General features: G+C 43.1%; 1 protein-coding gene across 7 annotated transcripts in view; it reads right to left on the bottom strand.

Moving 5' to 3' along the window:
• The window catches only part of baiap2b (BAR/IMD domain containing adaptor protein 2b), a 98,510-nt gene that overhangs the window by 68,797 nt on the left and 10,084 nt on the right, over window positions 1-19,629 (bottom strand). For 6 of the 7 annotated variants that reach the window (XM_072666986.1, XM_072666992.1, XM_072666987.1 and 3 more), the window contains exons 2-3: window positions 6,636-6,711; window positions 1,047-1,133 (exon numbers count right to left, since the gene is read on the bottom strand). In XM_072666986.1, coding sequence (XP_072523087.1) covers window positions 1,047-1,133; window positions 6,636-6,711 — 163 coding nt within the window. The remainder of the gene's footprint in view (window positions 1-1,046; window positions 1,134-6,635; window positions 6,712-19,629) is intronic. The other variant, XM_072666990.1, reaches the window with a different exon arrangement.

The following is a 19,629-nucleotide window of genomic DNA, read 5'->3' as shown; positions in this document are numbered from 1 at the left end:
ATTAGGAATATGTAGAATACTCAACATGTACGTGTCAGAAAACTGTAAACTATTCAACATATATAAACTAGCAATATGTAAATGTATGGATCATTATACTTTAATGTTATAATAAGCAGACATGAGTGCTGATAAAGACAGGGTTATATAACATTAGCTTAATATATATATATATATATATATATATATATATATATATATATATATATATATATAATATGTGTCATAAAGATGATTCCCTATAAAAGCTTAATATTATATGTATCATTATTCCCCATTAAGGTGCGCAAATGAAGACATCTTTAGAAGCAGTGTCTCCAAACATCACAATGTAGACTAAACAATGGGTTTGTTTTGGGCCTTTGATCTCCGTTGCGTTACACTGCCCCAAGCAATTTGTCTGATCTCTCTATTAGATCTCAAACAACATGTCTGGCATTAGTCTGTGAGTAGGAAAACACGGCTGGGGCACCAGGAGCACACAGGTATACAGTACATATAAACATCATCAATGCATTTTATACAGTATCTGGTCTTGACTTCTCGTATACAGTGTTTTTTATGCTGTTGTGTAAAGAAAAAAAAATGATTATGGTAAACTGCCATACATGAATGCATAATGATTTCAGTCTGGAAGAGTTAAGAAGGTCTTTCCTCATCTAACTTGTCTTAAATCTAAATGCATAAATGAGATGAGCTCTGGGGTGTTTTGCATAATCATTTTCTCATTTTCTTCAAAAGCACAGCCATGCTTTTTGGAAGAAAACTAGACAAGAGACAGAGTGAAAACAATGGAACTGCATTGTGCTGAAAAGCAAATCTATTTACGTTGGCTCTGTGACTGTGTTTGACTGTGTTTACTTGTCTGTGTATGAGTGTGTATATATGAGTGTGTGTCCAAATACTGGGTTTTCAGAATGGCCACACTATTTGCACTATGCATGAGACATTTCAGACCATTCACACATGAAGTATTGAGGGCCATTCTCCTTGCAATTCCCCTCCCAACCACAGGGGCCACTGCAGCTACAGTCTAATCAACTCACCAAGGTCCTTAGAGCCGTGACTCTCGCTGGCCAGTTCGCCCATCCGCACCAGAGCGTCGAAGTAGCCTTTTGCTGCAAATGTCACACCTGAAAACATGGAAGCATTAGGGGCATCAGAGACGGGAATGTCCTAGAACTTTCCGACCCCCGGAGCATCCCTCAACCCATGGCTTCCGCAATCTATGACAACAGGTGTGGTGGTGGGGTAAAATTAAAGAGCTGTGTTCTATGATGGCTCTGAAGGAGAGTGTGGGAGGGGAGTGGCTTGGGATTGGGGAGCAATGAACAAAAGCAGAATCTCCTCAGTAAACTCCACACAAATCCGCACCCTTCAACTTATCCAGGAATACGAAATGCCAACCTGTGGCCTTTCACAGCTCACGACCTAATCATCTGATCCGAAATCAGACAAACAAAATCAACCCAAACCAGGGAGCGCAGCTCATCAGAAGGCTCTGAATGGTTGGTATTCTAAGCAGTTGTTAGCACAAGGTATACATCTGCCTTAACTGCCATTAAGTGTATTAGAATGAGTTTATCAACAGGATAATAAGAGCAATTTAACCATATTACCTACATAAACAATCAACAGTGTATCATTTTAATGATCATTTAAAGAGTTCGCAAAGGTTAGTATGCTAAGCAGATGCACAAGATATGAAACCCACTTCAATGGCCATTACAAGAATCACAAGATCAGAAAATCATCAATTTAACTAATTTAAGCCATTCAGCTCAGAATCAACAACATTCCCTATAATACTGCACAATTTTACAAATGTAAGCAGTCGTTAGCAAAAGGTCAACATCTGGCATAATTGCAATTAAATTAGGGTGACCATATGTCCAGAGTTTTACATTGATTTCATGTTTCATTTAACCGCTTTAAGTCCCACCTTCACACCGCGACTGTTGGTCTACATGTACCTGCATCTACATCAACCATTGATTACACTGCTCAACTCCTGCCTTCTAACCGCCACTATTGGTCTACATGTACCTGCATCTACATCAACCACTGGTCAAACTGTTTAAGTCCCACCTTCTCACCGCCACTATTGGTCTTTATGCATTTACATCTTCATCAACCACTGGTCAAACTGCTCAGGTCCCACCTTCACACCGCCAATGTACCTGCATCTGTATCAACCATTGGTCAAACTGCTTAAGTTCCACTTTCTAACCACCACTGTTGTTCTACATGTATCTTAATCTACATCAACCACTGGTCAAACTACTTCCCACCACAGTCAACTGACCACAACCTAAAAATACCTGAACACAAATGTAAATAACCACAAATTACCTAGAAAAATGCTCCTTTTATTTCATTTATGTATTTATTAATAGTTTTCTTTATATTGACATGAAAATATATATATATTCTATTTACTTATTTTATTTTAAGACTTTTATTAATTTAGTTTAAATAATGTAGCAACATAGGTTATTATGGTTGTTTATTAGTTTTGGTAAATAAATAAAATGTTTATGTATTAAAATGTTCCAAGTGTTCTTATTTCAAACCAAAATATGGTCACCCTAATTAAATGCATTGGAATAAGTTCAGTAAGTCATCAATGGGGGAGTAGGGGTAATTTACCCATATTACCCTCAAAATCAACAGTGTATTTAAATATACTAATAATTCATTCTCATAAATCCAAGCCATTCAGTTCAAACTCTTCCACATTCTCTGCAATATTGCTTCTTGAAGGGATTGCAAAGATAAGCACGCTGGGCACTCATTAGCACAAGATATGCACGCGACCACTTAATTTCCACTCAAAATATAATAATCAGCTCAGAAAAACAATAAAACTGTATAATTTTGTTACATTCAAGACATGTAGGCCCACTCCATGACGTTGGTACCATAACCTATTACAGTTTCTACAATGCATGGCCCAGCGTAATCTGCAATGCAATGAAATGGTAAGCGGAAGTGATGGGTGTACTGCATGTAAGCCGCCTGCATCAGCCGCTGGCCAGGTACGACTGCCCAGACTCACTCAGAGCGCTATGTGTCCTGGTTCAGGGGAGATTAGGGGCTGAAATCTGGGGGCTTTGCTGCTCCAGTGCCCTGAGGGAAACAGGCTGTGAAGTGAAGAGGAAGTGGGAGAGTGAAGGAAGGGGGCCTTTGGAGAAAAGAGGATTACCAGAGCATGAAGAACAAAGCTTATAGACGAGAGGCACACCCTCGCCAAGAGGAAATGAAACACACACTTAGTTTAGTTAGATTAGTTGCGAGAATTAACCCTTTCGACTCTACGAGACCTCTCGGAAGGCCCACAACAGTGTAGTTATTATTAGATTTAAAATTAATATTTGAACACTACTAGAGATTACGGGGTTAACCAGTACCACCACTGGCTCCAAGCACTTGAGAAGAACTCAATTTCACTCCCAAATTACATCCAAACATGCTCCAAGATGATTTAAGCTACCATAGCCCCATTCCCCTCTTAATACAGGCCCTAAAATAACCCATTTCTGATCCTTTTCTCATTCGTTCTAGCTTTTCTGTTTAAACTCATTCTCAGTTGCTAGGAGAAGCTCCTTTTGTCTATCTTTGGTACTTTCTTGCAGCACTTACAGGGAGCCAGATGCAGAAGTACACAGACTTCAGGCATGACAGCTGCTTGGACCCAAGCAGTTAGCTTCTACAGTGTTCAGCTTTGGTGTACAGTAGACTAGCAGCTGACCATCAGGTCCTCTAGACCCACCATCTTTTACAATTTCGTGTTTTGCACGGTTCCTTATGCTGGTCCTGGAGTACCCCTGTCCTTTTTTCTGTGGTTTCCCTGCTCTAACACACTCACTTCAGTTCGGGAAGGGATTGTGAATTAGCCGATTACTTGTATTAGGATCAGGTGTATTAGTGCAGGGAGAGCACCAAAATATGCAAAGCAGGGGTACTGTAGGACGAGTGATAGGTCTTTAAATGCTAGTAAATGAGATATATCATGTTTGAAGATGGATATTTTTTATTGTCAGAACCCCTTTCTGCTCCTGTATGTCTGCGAAAACCAACAAATGGGCTCTAAATGTAGATAGTTCTTGCCCACATTAAGTTACAACATACACAACATCCTATGATAGTAGGCAGAAGTCTGGTACAAAACTAGGAAGATGCTGATGAGACCAATGAGGTTGAAATTTCGTCAATTCCCTGTAAAGTCCAGAGCACATCAACCCAAGCTCTCTATTAACCACCAACAAACCCAATGGTTTGGTTGGTGTGCCATTCCTATTCACTATTGAAACTTTCCTAGAAAGTTCTGCCTATTCCCACTGCTCTAGGACAAGTGTGGATGAAAGAAGCACTTTCTTGAAGGTCCTCCCAGAATGCCTCACAACTCTCACAATTCTAAAAGGCTCTCCTTCATTCCAGTTCTTCTAGATCTAGACAGCTCCCCATCATTCACATTGATTCATTTTAGTTTACCTTCGTTTGCAGGAAGGTGGATATCCAGGGACAGAGTTGGTGACAATTTTGCTAAACCATGTAGGACAGTACAGTAGATACTGATTGGTGAGACCAATCAGGTGTATAAGAGTAGGTCTCCCAATGGTCACCAACCCTACACTTGGAGATGTATCTCCTTAAAGCTCTCAATTGCAACTGTAAAGCCCAGAGCACATTGACCAAAGTTCTCAATCAAACACCAACAAACCCAAACATTTGGGATGTTGGCCATACTAGGTGAGTCAGAACACATCTGACTGGAGGACTGAAGTTGGATCAGGTGCTTCAGATCTGGGCTGGAGACTCTGGAGTTCTCTGAGGACAGGTAACTACTGTGCTAGACCATGTCAGACAGTATAGTTAAATATATAATTTCTGGTTTGTGAGACTATGATGACGCTGAGAAGACCAATCAGGTATATAACAGTAGTTACCAAAATGCTTACCAACCCTACACTTGTAGACGTATGTCCTTGAAGATCTCAATTCCAATTGTACCAAGACCAGAGCACACCAACACTCCCAAACATTTGGGTAGTGTGCCATACCTGACCGTGACTGAAACTGATCTGTGCTACTTGAGTAGTTGGATCAGGCGCATTAGATTTAGGCTGGAACTGCAGGAAAGTGGATCTCTAGGGACAGGGTTGGGGACTACTGTGCTTAACCATGTGGGACAGTACAGTGGTTACTGCTTATTAAAGAGAATCCTCATTTATTTGCCACAATCCCATTTGTACAAGTTTACACTTAAGCCACACTTGAGGGCTCCCATCTGCAATACTCAAAAAGGCACTGGTAAGGGTTTCCAGCCTGTAGCCTAGGAGAATTGGTGTATTTACTATCTAAACGAGTACCCGCACAGTCAGTCTGGGATAGGTCCTCCAACCCACTGTGGCAGCTGCCCAGGCAGGCTGGCAATGATGGAAAGCAAGTCCCACAATGGGAGTCGGCACTATTTTTAACCTTATCTAACAGGCTGCATGGGTATGTATGTGGGTACACACACACTTACACACACACACACACACACTCACACACTTGGTTTATTTTGTGTTTCTCTACTACATAAAAAGAGAGGAAGGCTTGAGCTGCTAGGTGAAGTGCGGTGAATCACCACAGAACTGGAGTTCAGCCTTGTCCGTGGTCCTGAAGTAGCCTTCAATGGAGCCTATTGTCCACTGATAGTTACAATAGTAAATACTACAGGCTTTAAAGGTTCAGAGATAATGGTTTATTGGATTAAATTAAGCTTAAAATCATGCTTGTATTTGCACTACTTTCAGTAGTTTCAATCAGTTACAATAATAAGTACTGCTTTAAAGACTTACAGGCTCATAAATACATAAAAAAGCATCATCTACTGAACACGTTCAAATTAAGCCTAAAATCATGCTTCTATTTGCACTCCTTGCAGGTTTGGACCATGCTCGTCCTGGATACTTCTCTGCCCTGTCCTCCCAACACCCCCCCCCCTCCCCTCCCACCCCTCTTAGGGACTGTGCTAACTCAAAACTCAACCTGGCCTACTTCTGCCTGCCCCGTGCTCCATTTTCTGCATTCCCTGCTTCCCTGCACACATTTTGGCTTTGGTTCCCCTGCGTACATCAAGGCTATGCCTCACCCACCCAGCTATGACTGCCCTCTGCACATGTTAGCTTTGACCACCCTTCATATACTTCCACTATGTTGGCAGGCAACTCCACGAAAACGCACACTTACACTCACATGAACCGAAACAAATACACATACACACGTGTAAAGGTGCCCCTTGAACATAGTGACGGAACAGTCGGCGAAGCGGGCCATGCCATGGGTGAGGGATGACGGGGAGAGCGGATGGGATGACATCACTACAGGAGAGGAAGCCAACACCCCCACAAACAGTACAGTACAGTACAACATACAGTACATTTAAGAGACGTAACATGATTACTGTTCTCAATGAAATAGGTTAGGTTATGTTTCCAGAGGATTGTTTGTGGAGTCTCACCAATACAGCTCTCAAGGTAGATAATCATGGACGAGAACATTGATTCATAACCCTGAGACTGGCATGGAGAGTGAGCCAGTTGATTGCTTGGGTGTGTAAGCATGTGAAAAGTGGTTGCTGTACTCACTGGAGAGAGCCTTCTCATAGGTCTTCCCCATGGCCACAAAGTTCCTCAAGCAGGGGTTAAACTGCTCCATGATGGACTGAAACAGAAACAAGGACTTGGTAAATACATACTGTAGGCAGAAGATTCTCCATATTTAGTGTATTAATACTGACTGAAAAAAAAAATTGAACTATGGTGAAATCGGTGGTCATTTCAATGCATTTAAAGCAGCAATATGTGAGAATTTATTTTTCTCTAGGGCTCCCCCTACAGTTGGAGAGGAGTGTAAGTCACATTTACATCACTGCTGTAAATACAAATGGAGCGAGCTCCAGAAGCAGCATCTAAAAAGTATAGAAGCATGTGGACTGAGACGGTTGAGTAACACTACATGATTTTATACACAGTTCTGGAGAGAGGCCTCGGGCAGCTTCACCAAAGTTACATCCCGCAGCATCCCGGCCTGGAGTGGGAATGACAGAGATGCTATTCTCCCTGTTACAGTCAGAGGACCATCAGCATGAGAAGCACTCTGGAGCTGCTAGTTTACGGTACAATGGCTACATAATGTTGCTACACAAAATGATTTCCTAAAGAATCAAGCATCATCTACTCAACACTGAACCAAATCCAACCTGGCTTGCCTCCAGAAGTAAGCACTACGTCTACAATTTAGGTCGCTAATAAATAACACACACACACACACACACAGTCACCCTTAACTCTTGCCCACTCCCATCAGAGGAGTGATGGGCACAAAGCCAGGCTTGGGCTGCCTAGTAGTGGGCTGAGGAGGCGCAGGAGTGTGTGGTGAACTACATTCTTCCAATGACTCACAAACACACACACACACACACACACACCTACACTCACAGCTGCCCTTTACATTCCATTTGTTCGGTCTTAAAAAAAACCCTTATGATTGAAAACACCCCCCTTCGCTCTAATCAGAATAAATCTCCCTCTGCTCACAAAGAGAAGTGTAACCTTTTCCCCACCTTGTCCTCATTTCATGGGATTTCTCTTTTTTCACAGACTGGGAGGAAATTTGGGGCACTGAAAGATGGGAAAAGGAGAAAAGAGGGTCTGAGATGCTTTCAAGCAACGGAATTCGGGCCAAGGAGCAGAGCAAAGCCACTGAAAGAAACATAACAAAGACTGACTCAATACAATTAGCCCAACCGCCATTAAAACGCAGAGGAGGATAATGAGAGTGTGATGGGTTGAACATAAAAAGGTTCCACTTCAGGTTTCATGAGGAGTGGAGCTGTTTGGGCTCTCAACTGAGGCCAAAAACAACAGATTTTTGAGGAGAAGCTGAGACTCCTACTGTTCCACTTCTGTTGAAAGCAGCACTCTGAGGCAAACAAAGTAAGATAGCCACTCTTGGAGTTCTTCTGCAGTGTCTTTGTGACTGTGGATGGATGCATTCACATATAGGTCAGGCTAGAGAAGGGCAATATGATGATATTTTATTGTATCGTGATAAATGTTGTTATCATGATAACCATATGCTTTTCTCAGGATGGGGGAGACTGTTAGTGCTTAATAATCACTGATCAGCTGCAGGTTTTATTACTAACAGTGTAATTAGACTGATTTAATTAGATTAACAACAGCAGATGTTCAATATAAATTTCTGTATTCAAGACAGGAGATGATCTGAATAGTGGTTTATATGTGATTACATTTATCATGACAAATATTGTGTATTGTTAAAAAAGACTTTAAATATCGTGATATAGTATTTTTACCATATCGCCCAGCCCTAGGTCAGGCACAATCTTAAAATAGAGGTTGGTAGATTAGTTCTTGGCATGGAGGCATGGTGCAGTAAATCTTTATATTATTTTCCAGTGTTATGTCTTTTTGTTCTCTGAGGTCCACTTAAAACACTGTATCCCTTCTAACTTAACAGGCAGGTTTTGTTACTGCACCGTTAAGATTGATCTATGTAAATATCCTCTGTTCTGGTTTGTCTGCCAGCATTTTCCCCCATTCAAAAAGCAGTCCCAACTGAAACACTCCTTATAACTGGGAACAGGTGGGGCTAAACACCTGTCTAATATTGTGTAGGCCCTTTATAAGGGCCCTATAAGATCTTTGATGGTGTCCTGTGGTAGAGGGGGTGGGCTCATTGTGGATGATTGTGGAGCGATCATCGGACGTCACTTTTCTGCGCACATATATCCAAAATGTAATGGCTGCGTTCATCCATTTATTGCTTAAAACTTTTTCAATGGATACAAACACTCAAGCAGTGAGGAACAGCACAACCCAGTCGACTATCAGTAGAACCAGAGATCGGTTCTCTAGACCGCTCCTGGTCTCAAAAACAGCTTCCACACTTGACCGAATTTACCGAACTCTCAGAGCAAGCGCTCCTGGGTCTGGAAAAGTGTGAAAAGTCCAGTAAGCTGTCAGGTGGGTCCTTCATGCATCGGATCAGTGCGCCTCGGGCACCCATGACCCGGTTTACCGGTGGTCAATCCTTGGAGCACTTTTGGTAGGCACTGACCACTGCATACGGGAACACCCTAGAAGACCTGCCTAATTTGGAGATGTTCTGACCCAGTCATCTAGATCCTTACACGGCATTAACTTCCAGAACTGACTGCTCACTAGCCGCCTAATACTGTACATCCCACCTCCTTACAGCTTCTATTGGAAACAGATTATCAATGATATTCACTTTACAGCTTTCAGTGGTTTTAATGTTATGGCTGATTTGTGTAGCATTGGAGTAGGTTTCTATGATGTGGACCTTTGCACTTTTCTAAAAGTGTAAGGGAAAAGGTTTTAAGAAGCTCCAGAAGGTACAGCTCATACTGCCTCTGAGCATAAAGGCGTCCTCATGCAGTCTCTGTAAACAGGGCAAAGTTACCGGCAGAGCGTTAACAAGTGACCGTGGCATCCAGACAATCCAGATGCACAGCTAACACCATCAAAGAAGCAGAAATGCAGCACTTTATCATGCGTCCCTTGGGGGGAGGGAGGAGGGGGCATAAGTAATGCAGAACGCTTCCTCGCTCTCCTCCTGCCTGCCATTCCTTACGTAATCCACCGGCCACTTCTCCAAGCGGCTCAGCTGAGGCCGTCCAGCTGCGCTAATCAGACTGACAACACCAGCTGCAGGCAGCCAAGAGCAGGAGCACCAACACATACATAAATAAGAAAAGCGTCCGGAGAAGCAAATACAGGCGTGAAGGTGGCCCAGAGACAGAGAGAGGGAGCAAGAAAGAGCGAGAGACTGAGGTAGAAATCCAGGATTTGGCACCGCGGAGGGACAGCTGACAAACAGAGCCTGAGAAAGCCTGAGAGAAGCAGGGTTACGTAATTTAAGTCAGATAAGGCTTCCTTTTCCGACACCACTTTTCCCTTTGAGAAAGGGAAAATCAGCCTGTTGTATACACCAACCAGCCACAACATTAAAACCTAGGTCCCCCTGGCACTGCGAAACAACTCTGAACCACTGAGGCATGGACTCCACAAGGTGTCCTGTGGTATCTGGCAGCAAGACATTAGCAGCAGATCCTTTAAGTCTGGTACGTTGTTAGGTGGGACTTCCATGGATCACATCACTGAGCCTTGGGTGTCCGTGACCCTATTGTCGGTTCACAGGTTGCTCTTCCTTGGAGCAGTTTTAGTAGGTACTTATCACTGCATACTGAGAAAACACCTGTCGTTTACCTGATGTTTTGGACAGTTTGGTTCTTGTCAAGATGGCTCAGATTAGGAATGGGGTTATAACAATGTGAATATCCTGAATGCATCAAGTTCCAAAAGTGGTGACCAGAACATCTGACAGAAAATGCAACTTGAAAATGATTATATTTAATTGTTTATCCATTTATTGTTTTTTAACTTGTTGTTTTCAGAATACTGTAAGTATTGAACAGATCTTTGCTGTGTAGATTATAATATTCACATTTGCACTGTATTTTTGCACAACTTCTTAAACCCTGTAGACTTATGGCCCACAGTTCTTCACCCTCATAACTGCAGTACTCTCTAAATTAACTTCGATTTCATAGACCCCAAGATACAACCCTGTGGGACGCCATAAAACAATATCATCTGTTACTAATAGTATTTCATAGTAGTTTCTTCATTATGATTAATAACAGAACAATACACCAAGGCTTCAAATGATTAATATGATAAGTGGCTCGTAAACGTCTGGGCCCAGTTTCCCAAACCTTCTCAGGGTTCAGGTCATCTAAACTAGAAGAGAAAAAGAGAGATCAGTGTGATGCTCACTCTTCCGTTTAAAAATCACCTTTGTGCTAAGAACTTTTGGGAAACCCAGCTATGCTGAGAAGTGCATAAAGTGTATGTTGTGCATTCCCCAGCTCACATCAATGTGACTAAGCATGTCTTTTCCTGTGCTTTTTGTGTCGAGCAGTTTTCCAAATTAGAAAAAAACAACAGTCGAGCTGCCGTCTCAAAATAAAGTGATTTTTGATTACACTAATGACAGCTTACTGTGCAGGCCAGTATTGCTGCACTGCAGTCATATTCATTAGGAAATAATGAATGAAGACAGTATCAGGCATGATCTGAGGTTAATTCATGTTCTGCCAGTGAGGAGAGTTCGATTTTTAATGGCCGAGGGAGTATTCCTGTCTCTTTCTGAAATAAATGCTGGAGTGAATGTCAGCATGAGGCGAAACAGATTGCATTCGAGTTGATCTGCGAGCGGAGTGGGAGTGGACAGGTAGAGTCAGCGTAAACACACTTGGTGAAGTTGAGCACTGTTTACTGTATCAGCGGTTTTATGGACCGCTCTTAAAATGTCATAAAGAAAAGCATCAACTTTCTGACTATCCGCATCACACAAGCAAGCAAACAAACATAGCAGTTAGATTCATTACTTGTTGTGAGAACTGGTATTTTTTGCTCTCAGGCTCCCTCTACAGCTGGGTAGTGTAAGTCATTTTTACTCCACTGCAGTAAATACAAATAGCGTGTTGTGCATCCCCTCACGGACAGAGGCACACATGCATTTCTTGACAATCTGAAGGTAGAGAGGCATGTGAACTGAGGCGGTAGAGTAATACTTCATGATTTTACACTAATATGACTCTATGGGTTACGCAGCGTTACACAGCAGTTCTGGAGAGAGGTTCTCCTCCTGCAGCTCCTCCACCAAAGCTCCATAGTGCAGTAGCAGCAGCGTTACGGCCTGGAGTACGGCAGTGACGGAGACCCCGATTAGCATCATTCTGAAGATGACATTTTAAGGTACAATAGGCCCCATTCACGCATAGTATTAATATTGTTCTCGGGGGTCTTGTTGAGGGTGATCTGCATAAAACGCATAGTCATAATCACACATAATTTCTGTAGGGGAAGGGGCATGGCACCCATTAATCCCGCCACTCTCTCACTGCTTTTGTTATGCCAGCGAAATAGCTAGCGAGTCCTTGCTCCTGTGCTCTACTATGGGCTGTTTGAGATTTTTCTATCACATGGTCTGTGACTGGAAGAGGGTTTACTGTATTTTCTGGCTCGGGCTGCGATGGGGTGGATGCAGGTGGTGCTTTTGGGCTGTTGGGGGCATCGAGACGCTTTGTAGTTCACACTACAAGAATAATGTGGTCATATGCGTCATCCTCTGAATGTGCTGTAAGTGATGGGATTACAATACTTCCTCAATATGCATTGAATCCCGTCCACACCCGTACTTTGTACTGGCCACTTATGTACTGGCCATGGCTACACTATGTAGCTGTAAATAAGCTGCTCTGCTGCTCAGTGAATGTGAGTTCTGAAAACGTGTGTGTTTACAGTATGATTTGGCCTGTACAGTCAATCCACTGCGTTTCAGAACTTCATTATATTTTACAATCCATGGTCAACGGTCCTCAGCTGACTGACTGACGAACAACTCCGTTCTGCGTCTCCACCCCTCCTCTGTTTTCTATGACCTACAAGTGGACAGAGGTCACTATGACCCAAAATGCCACTAGTCACACATGCATGTACAACAACCAGTACAGCTCTAATGAGTCTTAGAGAGACTTAATCAGTAAACACCTGCAACTGCTTCCGACTGTTTAATCAGAGCCTAATCAACACTGATCTTATCAGTTCTACACAAGAGCTACACACACCTGGAGAGGCTGGAATGGAAAAACACCCTCAAGTGAAAGTAGCCTCTATTAGAGGTAAAGCTGACGGAAGACCAGAATTCAAAAAAGCCCATATGTAGGCCTACACATAATAGTGCAATATTTAAAGGAATATTGAGCACTAGTCACATGTATAGCATGCAGTTGATGGCGACAGACTTTGAATTTTGAATGCCTAAAAGATTACTTATAATAAACTTAATTGACAAAAGTATTTGGACACCTACTCATTTATTGTTTCTTCTGAACTCAGGGGTATTAAAAAGAGATTACCCTGCTTTTGTTGGAGTAACTTTCTCTACTGTCCAGGGGAGAAAGCTTTCTGCTAGATTTTGGAGGAGCATTGCTGTGAAAGTGAGATTGCTAAGGAGGTCAGGATATTGGATGATCACCACCCCACCTGATCCCAAACTCCCCAGCTCATCCCAAAAGTATCGTGTGGAGCAGCAACCATCATTTAAGAGAACACAGTTCCTCCACTGCTCCACAGCTCAGTTCTGGGGGCTTTATTCCCCTCTAGCCCACACCTGGCACTAGGCATGGTGCCTATTCGATTGGCGCTACTTCACTACAAGGACTAGACAAGCTATGTGTGGGCATTCGCACATCTGTTTCAGTAACGGGGCGACTTAAAAGTACCTAGACGCATTCATTAGAAGGGGTGTCCACAAACATTTGGACAAAGGCCTTGTATTATCAGCCATTTTTGAGTCAGCACGGTTTTAGTTCTACCCTAAATACACAGATTTGTATAAAGAAGGGAAATTAAATGGTACAAGACATGCAAATGCAGTAGATTCAGGTTATTCTTGGTATGAGATGACGTCTCTGCCTAAGAGACTACAGGACCAACTGCTAGCTCTTGTCAAAAACAGAGCATAGCAGCATTGTCTTCATATCTTCCATTAAAACACCGTTATACAGCACGTCCTCCGAGACCCACAGTATAAATTACACGACTGTAGAGTGAAGGTTAGAAGTTCAGCTCAGTAAAAGTGTCTTTATTGTGTAAAACACTCAACGCTCAATTCTCAGCTAAACCCAGCAGGCAAATAGCTAATATGTTAATCAGTGTGTATTAGAGCATTACAGCATATGAGCTAAAGGCTGAAAATGTTTGATGTAGACTTCTTTGGGTTTGCTGTCCGTATGTGTCCTATTGTTTGTGGACACCCCTTCTAATGAATACATTCAGCTACTTTGAGCCCACTGAAGCAGGTAAACACATGAACCTTGCACCTACTGGCGTCACGCCTAATGCCAGGCGTGGGCTACAGGGGTGTAAAGCCCCCCAGCATTGTGCTGTGGAGCAGTGGAAGACCTGTGTTCTCTGGAATGATGGTTGGTGCTCCTTCCAATACTTTTAGGATGAGATGGGGAGGTGATCATTCACCTCACTTATGCTCTTGGCACTGACTGCAATCAAATCCTCCCAGCTATGTTCCTCCAAAATCTAGTAGAAAGCCTTCTTCCCTGGACAGTAAAGACAGTTACTCCAACAAAAGCTGGATACACTATTTTTTAATACCCTTGATTGGAAGAAACAATGAATGAGCAGGTGTCCCTATACTTTTGTCCATATAGTGTACATGGAAAATCTGATGGTGAATTTGATGATCTGCACCACCCAGCTCTGCATCAGCCCATCACAGCAGTCTATGGACAGAGTGCAAAGCATTTCTCCCCCCCGGCACACAGCCATTAGTGGCAACTGCTGACTGCTGGCACAAATCAGATGGCTGAAACAGCAGCGGACTCGCTCAGGGCACTCAGAGACTGGGCGGAAGTGAGCGGCACATCCGCAGCATTCTGAATTTACATTTCAGATGAGATATTACTGCTCTATGTGTGAGCGTGAGAGAGAAAGAGAGAGAGAAGGAGGTTTGCGTGCGAGCGTGTGAGTGTGCTGTGCCTCCTCCGCACAACAGCAGCAGCGTGAATCCCACCTCAGCGAGGTGAGAGAGGAAGACTTCCGTGCCCATATTTGGCTCTGTCGGAATTCCCCCGCAGTCCACACTCTGCTGCAGTGTGTTCCCATTCTCTGCACGTTCCGGCTGTACCACCTGAGCACAGCTGGAGGGGGGGTACAGGCAGAGCAGCTAAAAAGACAACAGTGTTCTACAGCAGTACTCGATCGCCTGTAGAGTTTTATAATACAGCTCTATAATTCAGTGTTCTGCAGTGATGTTCCACTGCCTGCAGAGTTCTACAGAATTTCATTGTTTCCAGGGTTCTGCACTGAAACTCGGTTATCTGTGTGGAGGCAGTGAAGGAATCCCATCCAGAGAAACACTTTGATCCATTCAGTGAAAAACAGCAGCAGCAGCAGCAGCAGCAGCAGCTTTGTGTGAATCAGTGTGAGAGACCCAACACACACCCACTGTTTCACACATTTTAATGTAGCAGGGAGGCACATGTGCATGTGCACGCAGAATGGAGAGGGAGTGAGTGGCTGAGTGTGTAGGTGGGTAATTGAGTAAACGAGTGAGTAAATGAGTGAGTCGGTGGGGGATTGAGTAAATGAGTGAGTAAATGAGTAATTGAGTAAATGAGTGAATGAGTAAATGAGTGAGTAAACTAGTGGGAAATTGAGTAAATGGTGGGTAATTGAGTAAACAGGTGGGTAATTGAGTAAATGGTGGGTAATTGAGTAAATGGTGGGTAATTGAGTAAATGAGTGAGTAAACAGGTGGGTAATTGAGTAAATGGTGGGTAATTGATTAAATGAGTGAGTAAACAGGTGGGTAATTGAGTAAATGGTGGGTAATTGATTAAATGAGTGAGTAAACAGGTGGGTAATTGAGTAAATGGTGGGTAATTGATTAAATGAGTGAGTAAACAGGTGGGTAATTGATTAAATGAGTGAGTAAACAGGTGGGTAATTGAGTAAATGGTGGGTAATTGATTAAATGAGTGAGTAAATGGGTGGGAAATTGGGTAAATGGTGGGTAATTGAGTAAATGAGTGATTAAACGGGTGAATAATTGAGTAAATGAGTAAGTGAATGGGTGGGTGATTAAGTAAATGAGTTAGTGAGCGGATGATTGAGTAAATAAAGGAGTCCTTCACTCAATCTAAACACTGCACAAACAAATACCATATCACAGAGTATCCATATGCCCTTTCTTCTCCATCCTACTCCTATATCCTCCATTCAGTTGGAGCCATTGGTAGCCTGAAGCTAAATAACTCTACAGAGCTACTGAGTGAATATTTCAGAGGGAGGGACGTACCCTCTCAATCATCCAGATTCCCTTACTTCACAACAACTTCCTCTTATACTCTGCCAGTCTCTGTCCCAAACATCCCTCCATCCCTCCATCCCTCTACCCCCCAGACTCTCTCGAGCTCTCCTGGCACAGCCTATCTGCATTCACAGAGAGCACAGCGGAGAGATTACTCTCATTACTGACTCTCCTTTCCACCAAATTAGATCCAACATGGCTGCCAAAGGAACACATTAGTCCGCAGACTGGATGCGGGCACTTGAGCCAAAATGTCGCCACACACACACACACACACACACACACACACACACACACACACACACACACACACACACACAGGCTTTGGTTGGAGACAAAGGCCTTACAGTCCTGCAGCTAATCTATGAACAGACATTTGTTTAGGGTCATTGCTTATCCAGAGAATGAGCTGTAGACCAGATCAGAAGCAGAGGATTCTCTCAGTATCTCAGCCTCAGTAGCAGCGTTTCAGCCTGGAGTACGAACGACAGAGAAACCATCCTCCCGATTACAGTCAGAAAAGCGTCAACGTGATTCTGAAACTGTCATTGTAAAGGCGAGAGTACACAAAAGTCATTTAATGGCAGTAAATGACAACTTTTGCTGTTGCAAACCAGGCTAGTGCGCCACCAAGAGGCTGAAAATGCAGTAACTCTGCCTCAATTGATAATGAATTAGTGGGTGTTGTACTACTCTATTACCTAGCGGTGGGTGGCACCCCTCAGAATGTTAAGGCTCCCACTGGTTGCCACGGCGACACCTAAAGTAGAATATCCTCTGGTTGGCTGCTTTCTACCTTACCTCACTAAGCTCCGCCTCCACAGGGTCATTAATTACTCCTTCCCCATGTGCTTTTTTAAAACGTCCGGTCCATATGGGCTTGATGTCCTTAGGCTTTAGTGACTAGTTAGAAGGGGTGTCTGGATACTTTTGGACATACAGTGTAGTACAGTAGTGCAGTAGGCCATTGAACTGCACCGTGTATTAGAAGACAGTAGACTTTGCTGTAGAGGGTCCTGATTGGTAAGCTACTGTATACTGTGTATGTCAGCTTGACTGAGTATGAGTGACTGTGTGTGTGTGTGTGTGTGTGTGTGTGTGTGTGTGTGTGTGTGTGTGTGTGTGTGTGTGTGTGCATAAAACTATGAGCGATACTCTGGAAGTGTCAGTGTACTGGGAGTGTGAGAACATAGTGGAGTAATCTGGCAGTGTGCTTGCAAAAATACACTCTGTCCCTGTCTGCTCCTGCCTTCCCCCTCATCTCTCTATCCTGATACTGAACAGCTGCTTCGTGTCTCACCTGCACAGCTCCTACTGTGACAATGACACTCCTTCATTCACACTCACCAACACTGTATACACACACACACACACACACACACACACACACACACACACACACACACACAAGATAGCTCTCCAAACCAAAACCAACCGAACTTCTTTCATTTAAACCAGGAAACTGGAAGCTTGATCATGTTATCTCTTCACCATATCTCACCACCTTCCTGGTGCATAACTTGTGCTGCCAAAACAACTTTGACCTGTCGCAGTGCTGACCCCGCAAGACCTCTGAAAGTGTCCTGAACTGTGTCCGGTTTCTAAGACGTTATCAGCAGATCCTTTAAGTCCTGTATGTTGTGAGGTGGGACCTCCATGTACCTCATCAATGAGACTTAGGAGACTTAGGTATACTGGTTGTCCTTCCTTAGAGGGGATACATATTGACCACTGCATACTGGGAACATCTCACAAGACCTGCTGGATGTTTTTGAGGATGTTCTGACCCTGCTGTCCAGCCACCTAGACAATTTGGCCCTTGTCAGAGTCCCACAGATCTTCTTGCTTGCCTATTTGCTCCATTAAAATCCTCAGGGCTGTATATCAGACACTTTAATGCTATTCATACGGATACAGACGCAAGCATATACAATAATGACCAACACTACATCACCATTAGTTAATGGTGTCAGTTGGTGAACACTAGAACACTCATTTATACTGATTATTAAGCATGAGATTCAGGGCTTCACAAGTCTAGAGGATGCAAATCATCAAAAAAGAAATGCAGGACAAGAACCGTACCACCACAGAAAAAGACCTGAATAACTCCCATTCCCTTCCAGAGGCAGTGCCACAAAGCTGCCATCTGTTACTAGCAGCTTCTGGAGTAAAGTAGGCTAGCAGCATGGTGCCTCGTTTAGCCCCCCTCTCCAGGACCACGGTTTAGGTTCCACTTTTATTTCCTCTGGACTATTTCTGCCTCCTTTCTTCCTTCAAATCACACATGTTTCACAGTCCAACACACAAGAACTCATTGAAGGTGTGCCACCTAACCTTGGCAATACAATGCCAATAACATAGTTTTGTTCCTTGGTTTGAAGAGCAGGAGCCAGATCTCAAGAAGCAGGATTTCACGCTTATTCATGGTTTCTTCTAAAAATCAAGGGGATTAAATAAAGAGTTTATCCTCCTTCTGTTGGAGTAACTGTCTCTAATCACCAGGTAAGAAGGCTTACTACTAGATTTTGGAGCAGCATTGCTGTGAGGATTTGAATGCATTCAGCGACAAGATCGTTAGTGAGGTCAGGATGATGTATTGGAAAGTATTGGATGGGGAACCATCCATCATTCCAGAGAACATAGTCAATCCCACTACTCCACAGCCCAATGGCTGGGTGGGGGGGTTATACCTCTCTAGCCCACGCCTGGCATTAGGCAGCAGGGTGTCAACAGGTTCATCTTTATCTGCTCCAGAGAGTCCTATTCTATTGGTAATGCTTCTTTACAGGGACTAGACAAGTTGCAGGTGTGTGTGTGCACAGTTTCACAACTGTGTCAGCAAAGGGTGCAACTTAAAGTAGCTAAATGCATTCATTAGAAGGAGTGTCCACAAACATTTGGACATATAGTGAAGATCACTTTATACCAAGACACATCACCATGGAAACCTAAGCAGACCTGCTCCAGGGCAGGTTAAATCCAGGATTTTGGCGTCTAAAGCTTAGGGGCCTACTGGGGGTGATTCCTTGGTGGAATTGCACACCTCCAGCTCATTTTACATCACCTTTTTTGCACTGATGTATGTGGTGTCAGTCACACAATAAATATATTAATATTTCATGATGGAAATAATGTATAAATAAATTACAATACACGATTGTGAACGGTCACGGTCATGCAAAAAAGCGACTCCGTCTCCAAAACAGCAATTTTACAGGAGAAGGACAAGCATTCTTAACTTTCAATGGATGTCAATGTAAAAAGCTCATATTCCAAGTCATTCTGTGTATTGTTTATCTGCATGGACTTCATCATCTCATGTTTTCATCTTGTATGGCTTGACGCAACCATTTTTTCTTAATTCAGTTTTGTTTTATTGTTGTTTTTATTCCTGTTTTGCTTCTTCTTCTTCTTATTATTATTATTATTATCATTATCCGATGTCGACCTGAGGAGAATGGGTTCCCCTCAAGGTATCTTCATCTCAACCCGAGGGAGTTTTTCCTTGCCACTGTTGCCTCTAGCTTGTTTAAAAAAAGCTCAGATCTCTGTAAAGCTGCTTTGTGACAACATTCATTGTAACAAATGCTATAGAAATTCATCATAAAATTGTAAAACAATGTGAAGAACAAC

Source organism: Salminus brasiliensis, chromosome 22 (assembly GCF_030463535.1).
Source record: "Salminus brasiliensis chromosome 22, fSalBra1.hap2, whole genome shotgun sequence".
Lineage (NCBI taxonomy): Eukaryota > Metazoa > Chordata > Actinopteri > Characiformes > Bryconidae > Salminus > Salminus brasiliensis.
Note: the sequence above shows the minus strand (reverse complement) of the source record. Positions and strands in the feature narration are given on the sequence as shown.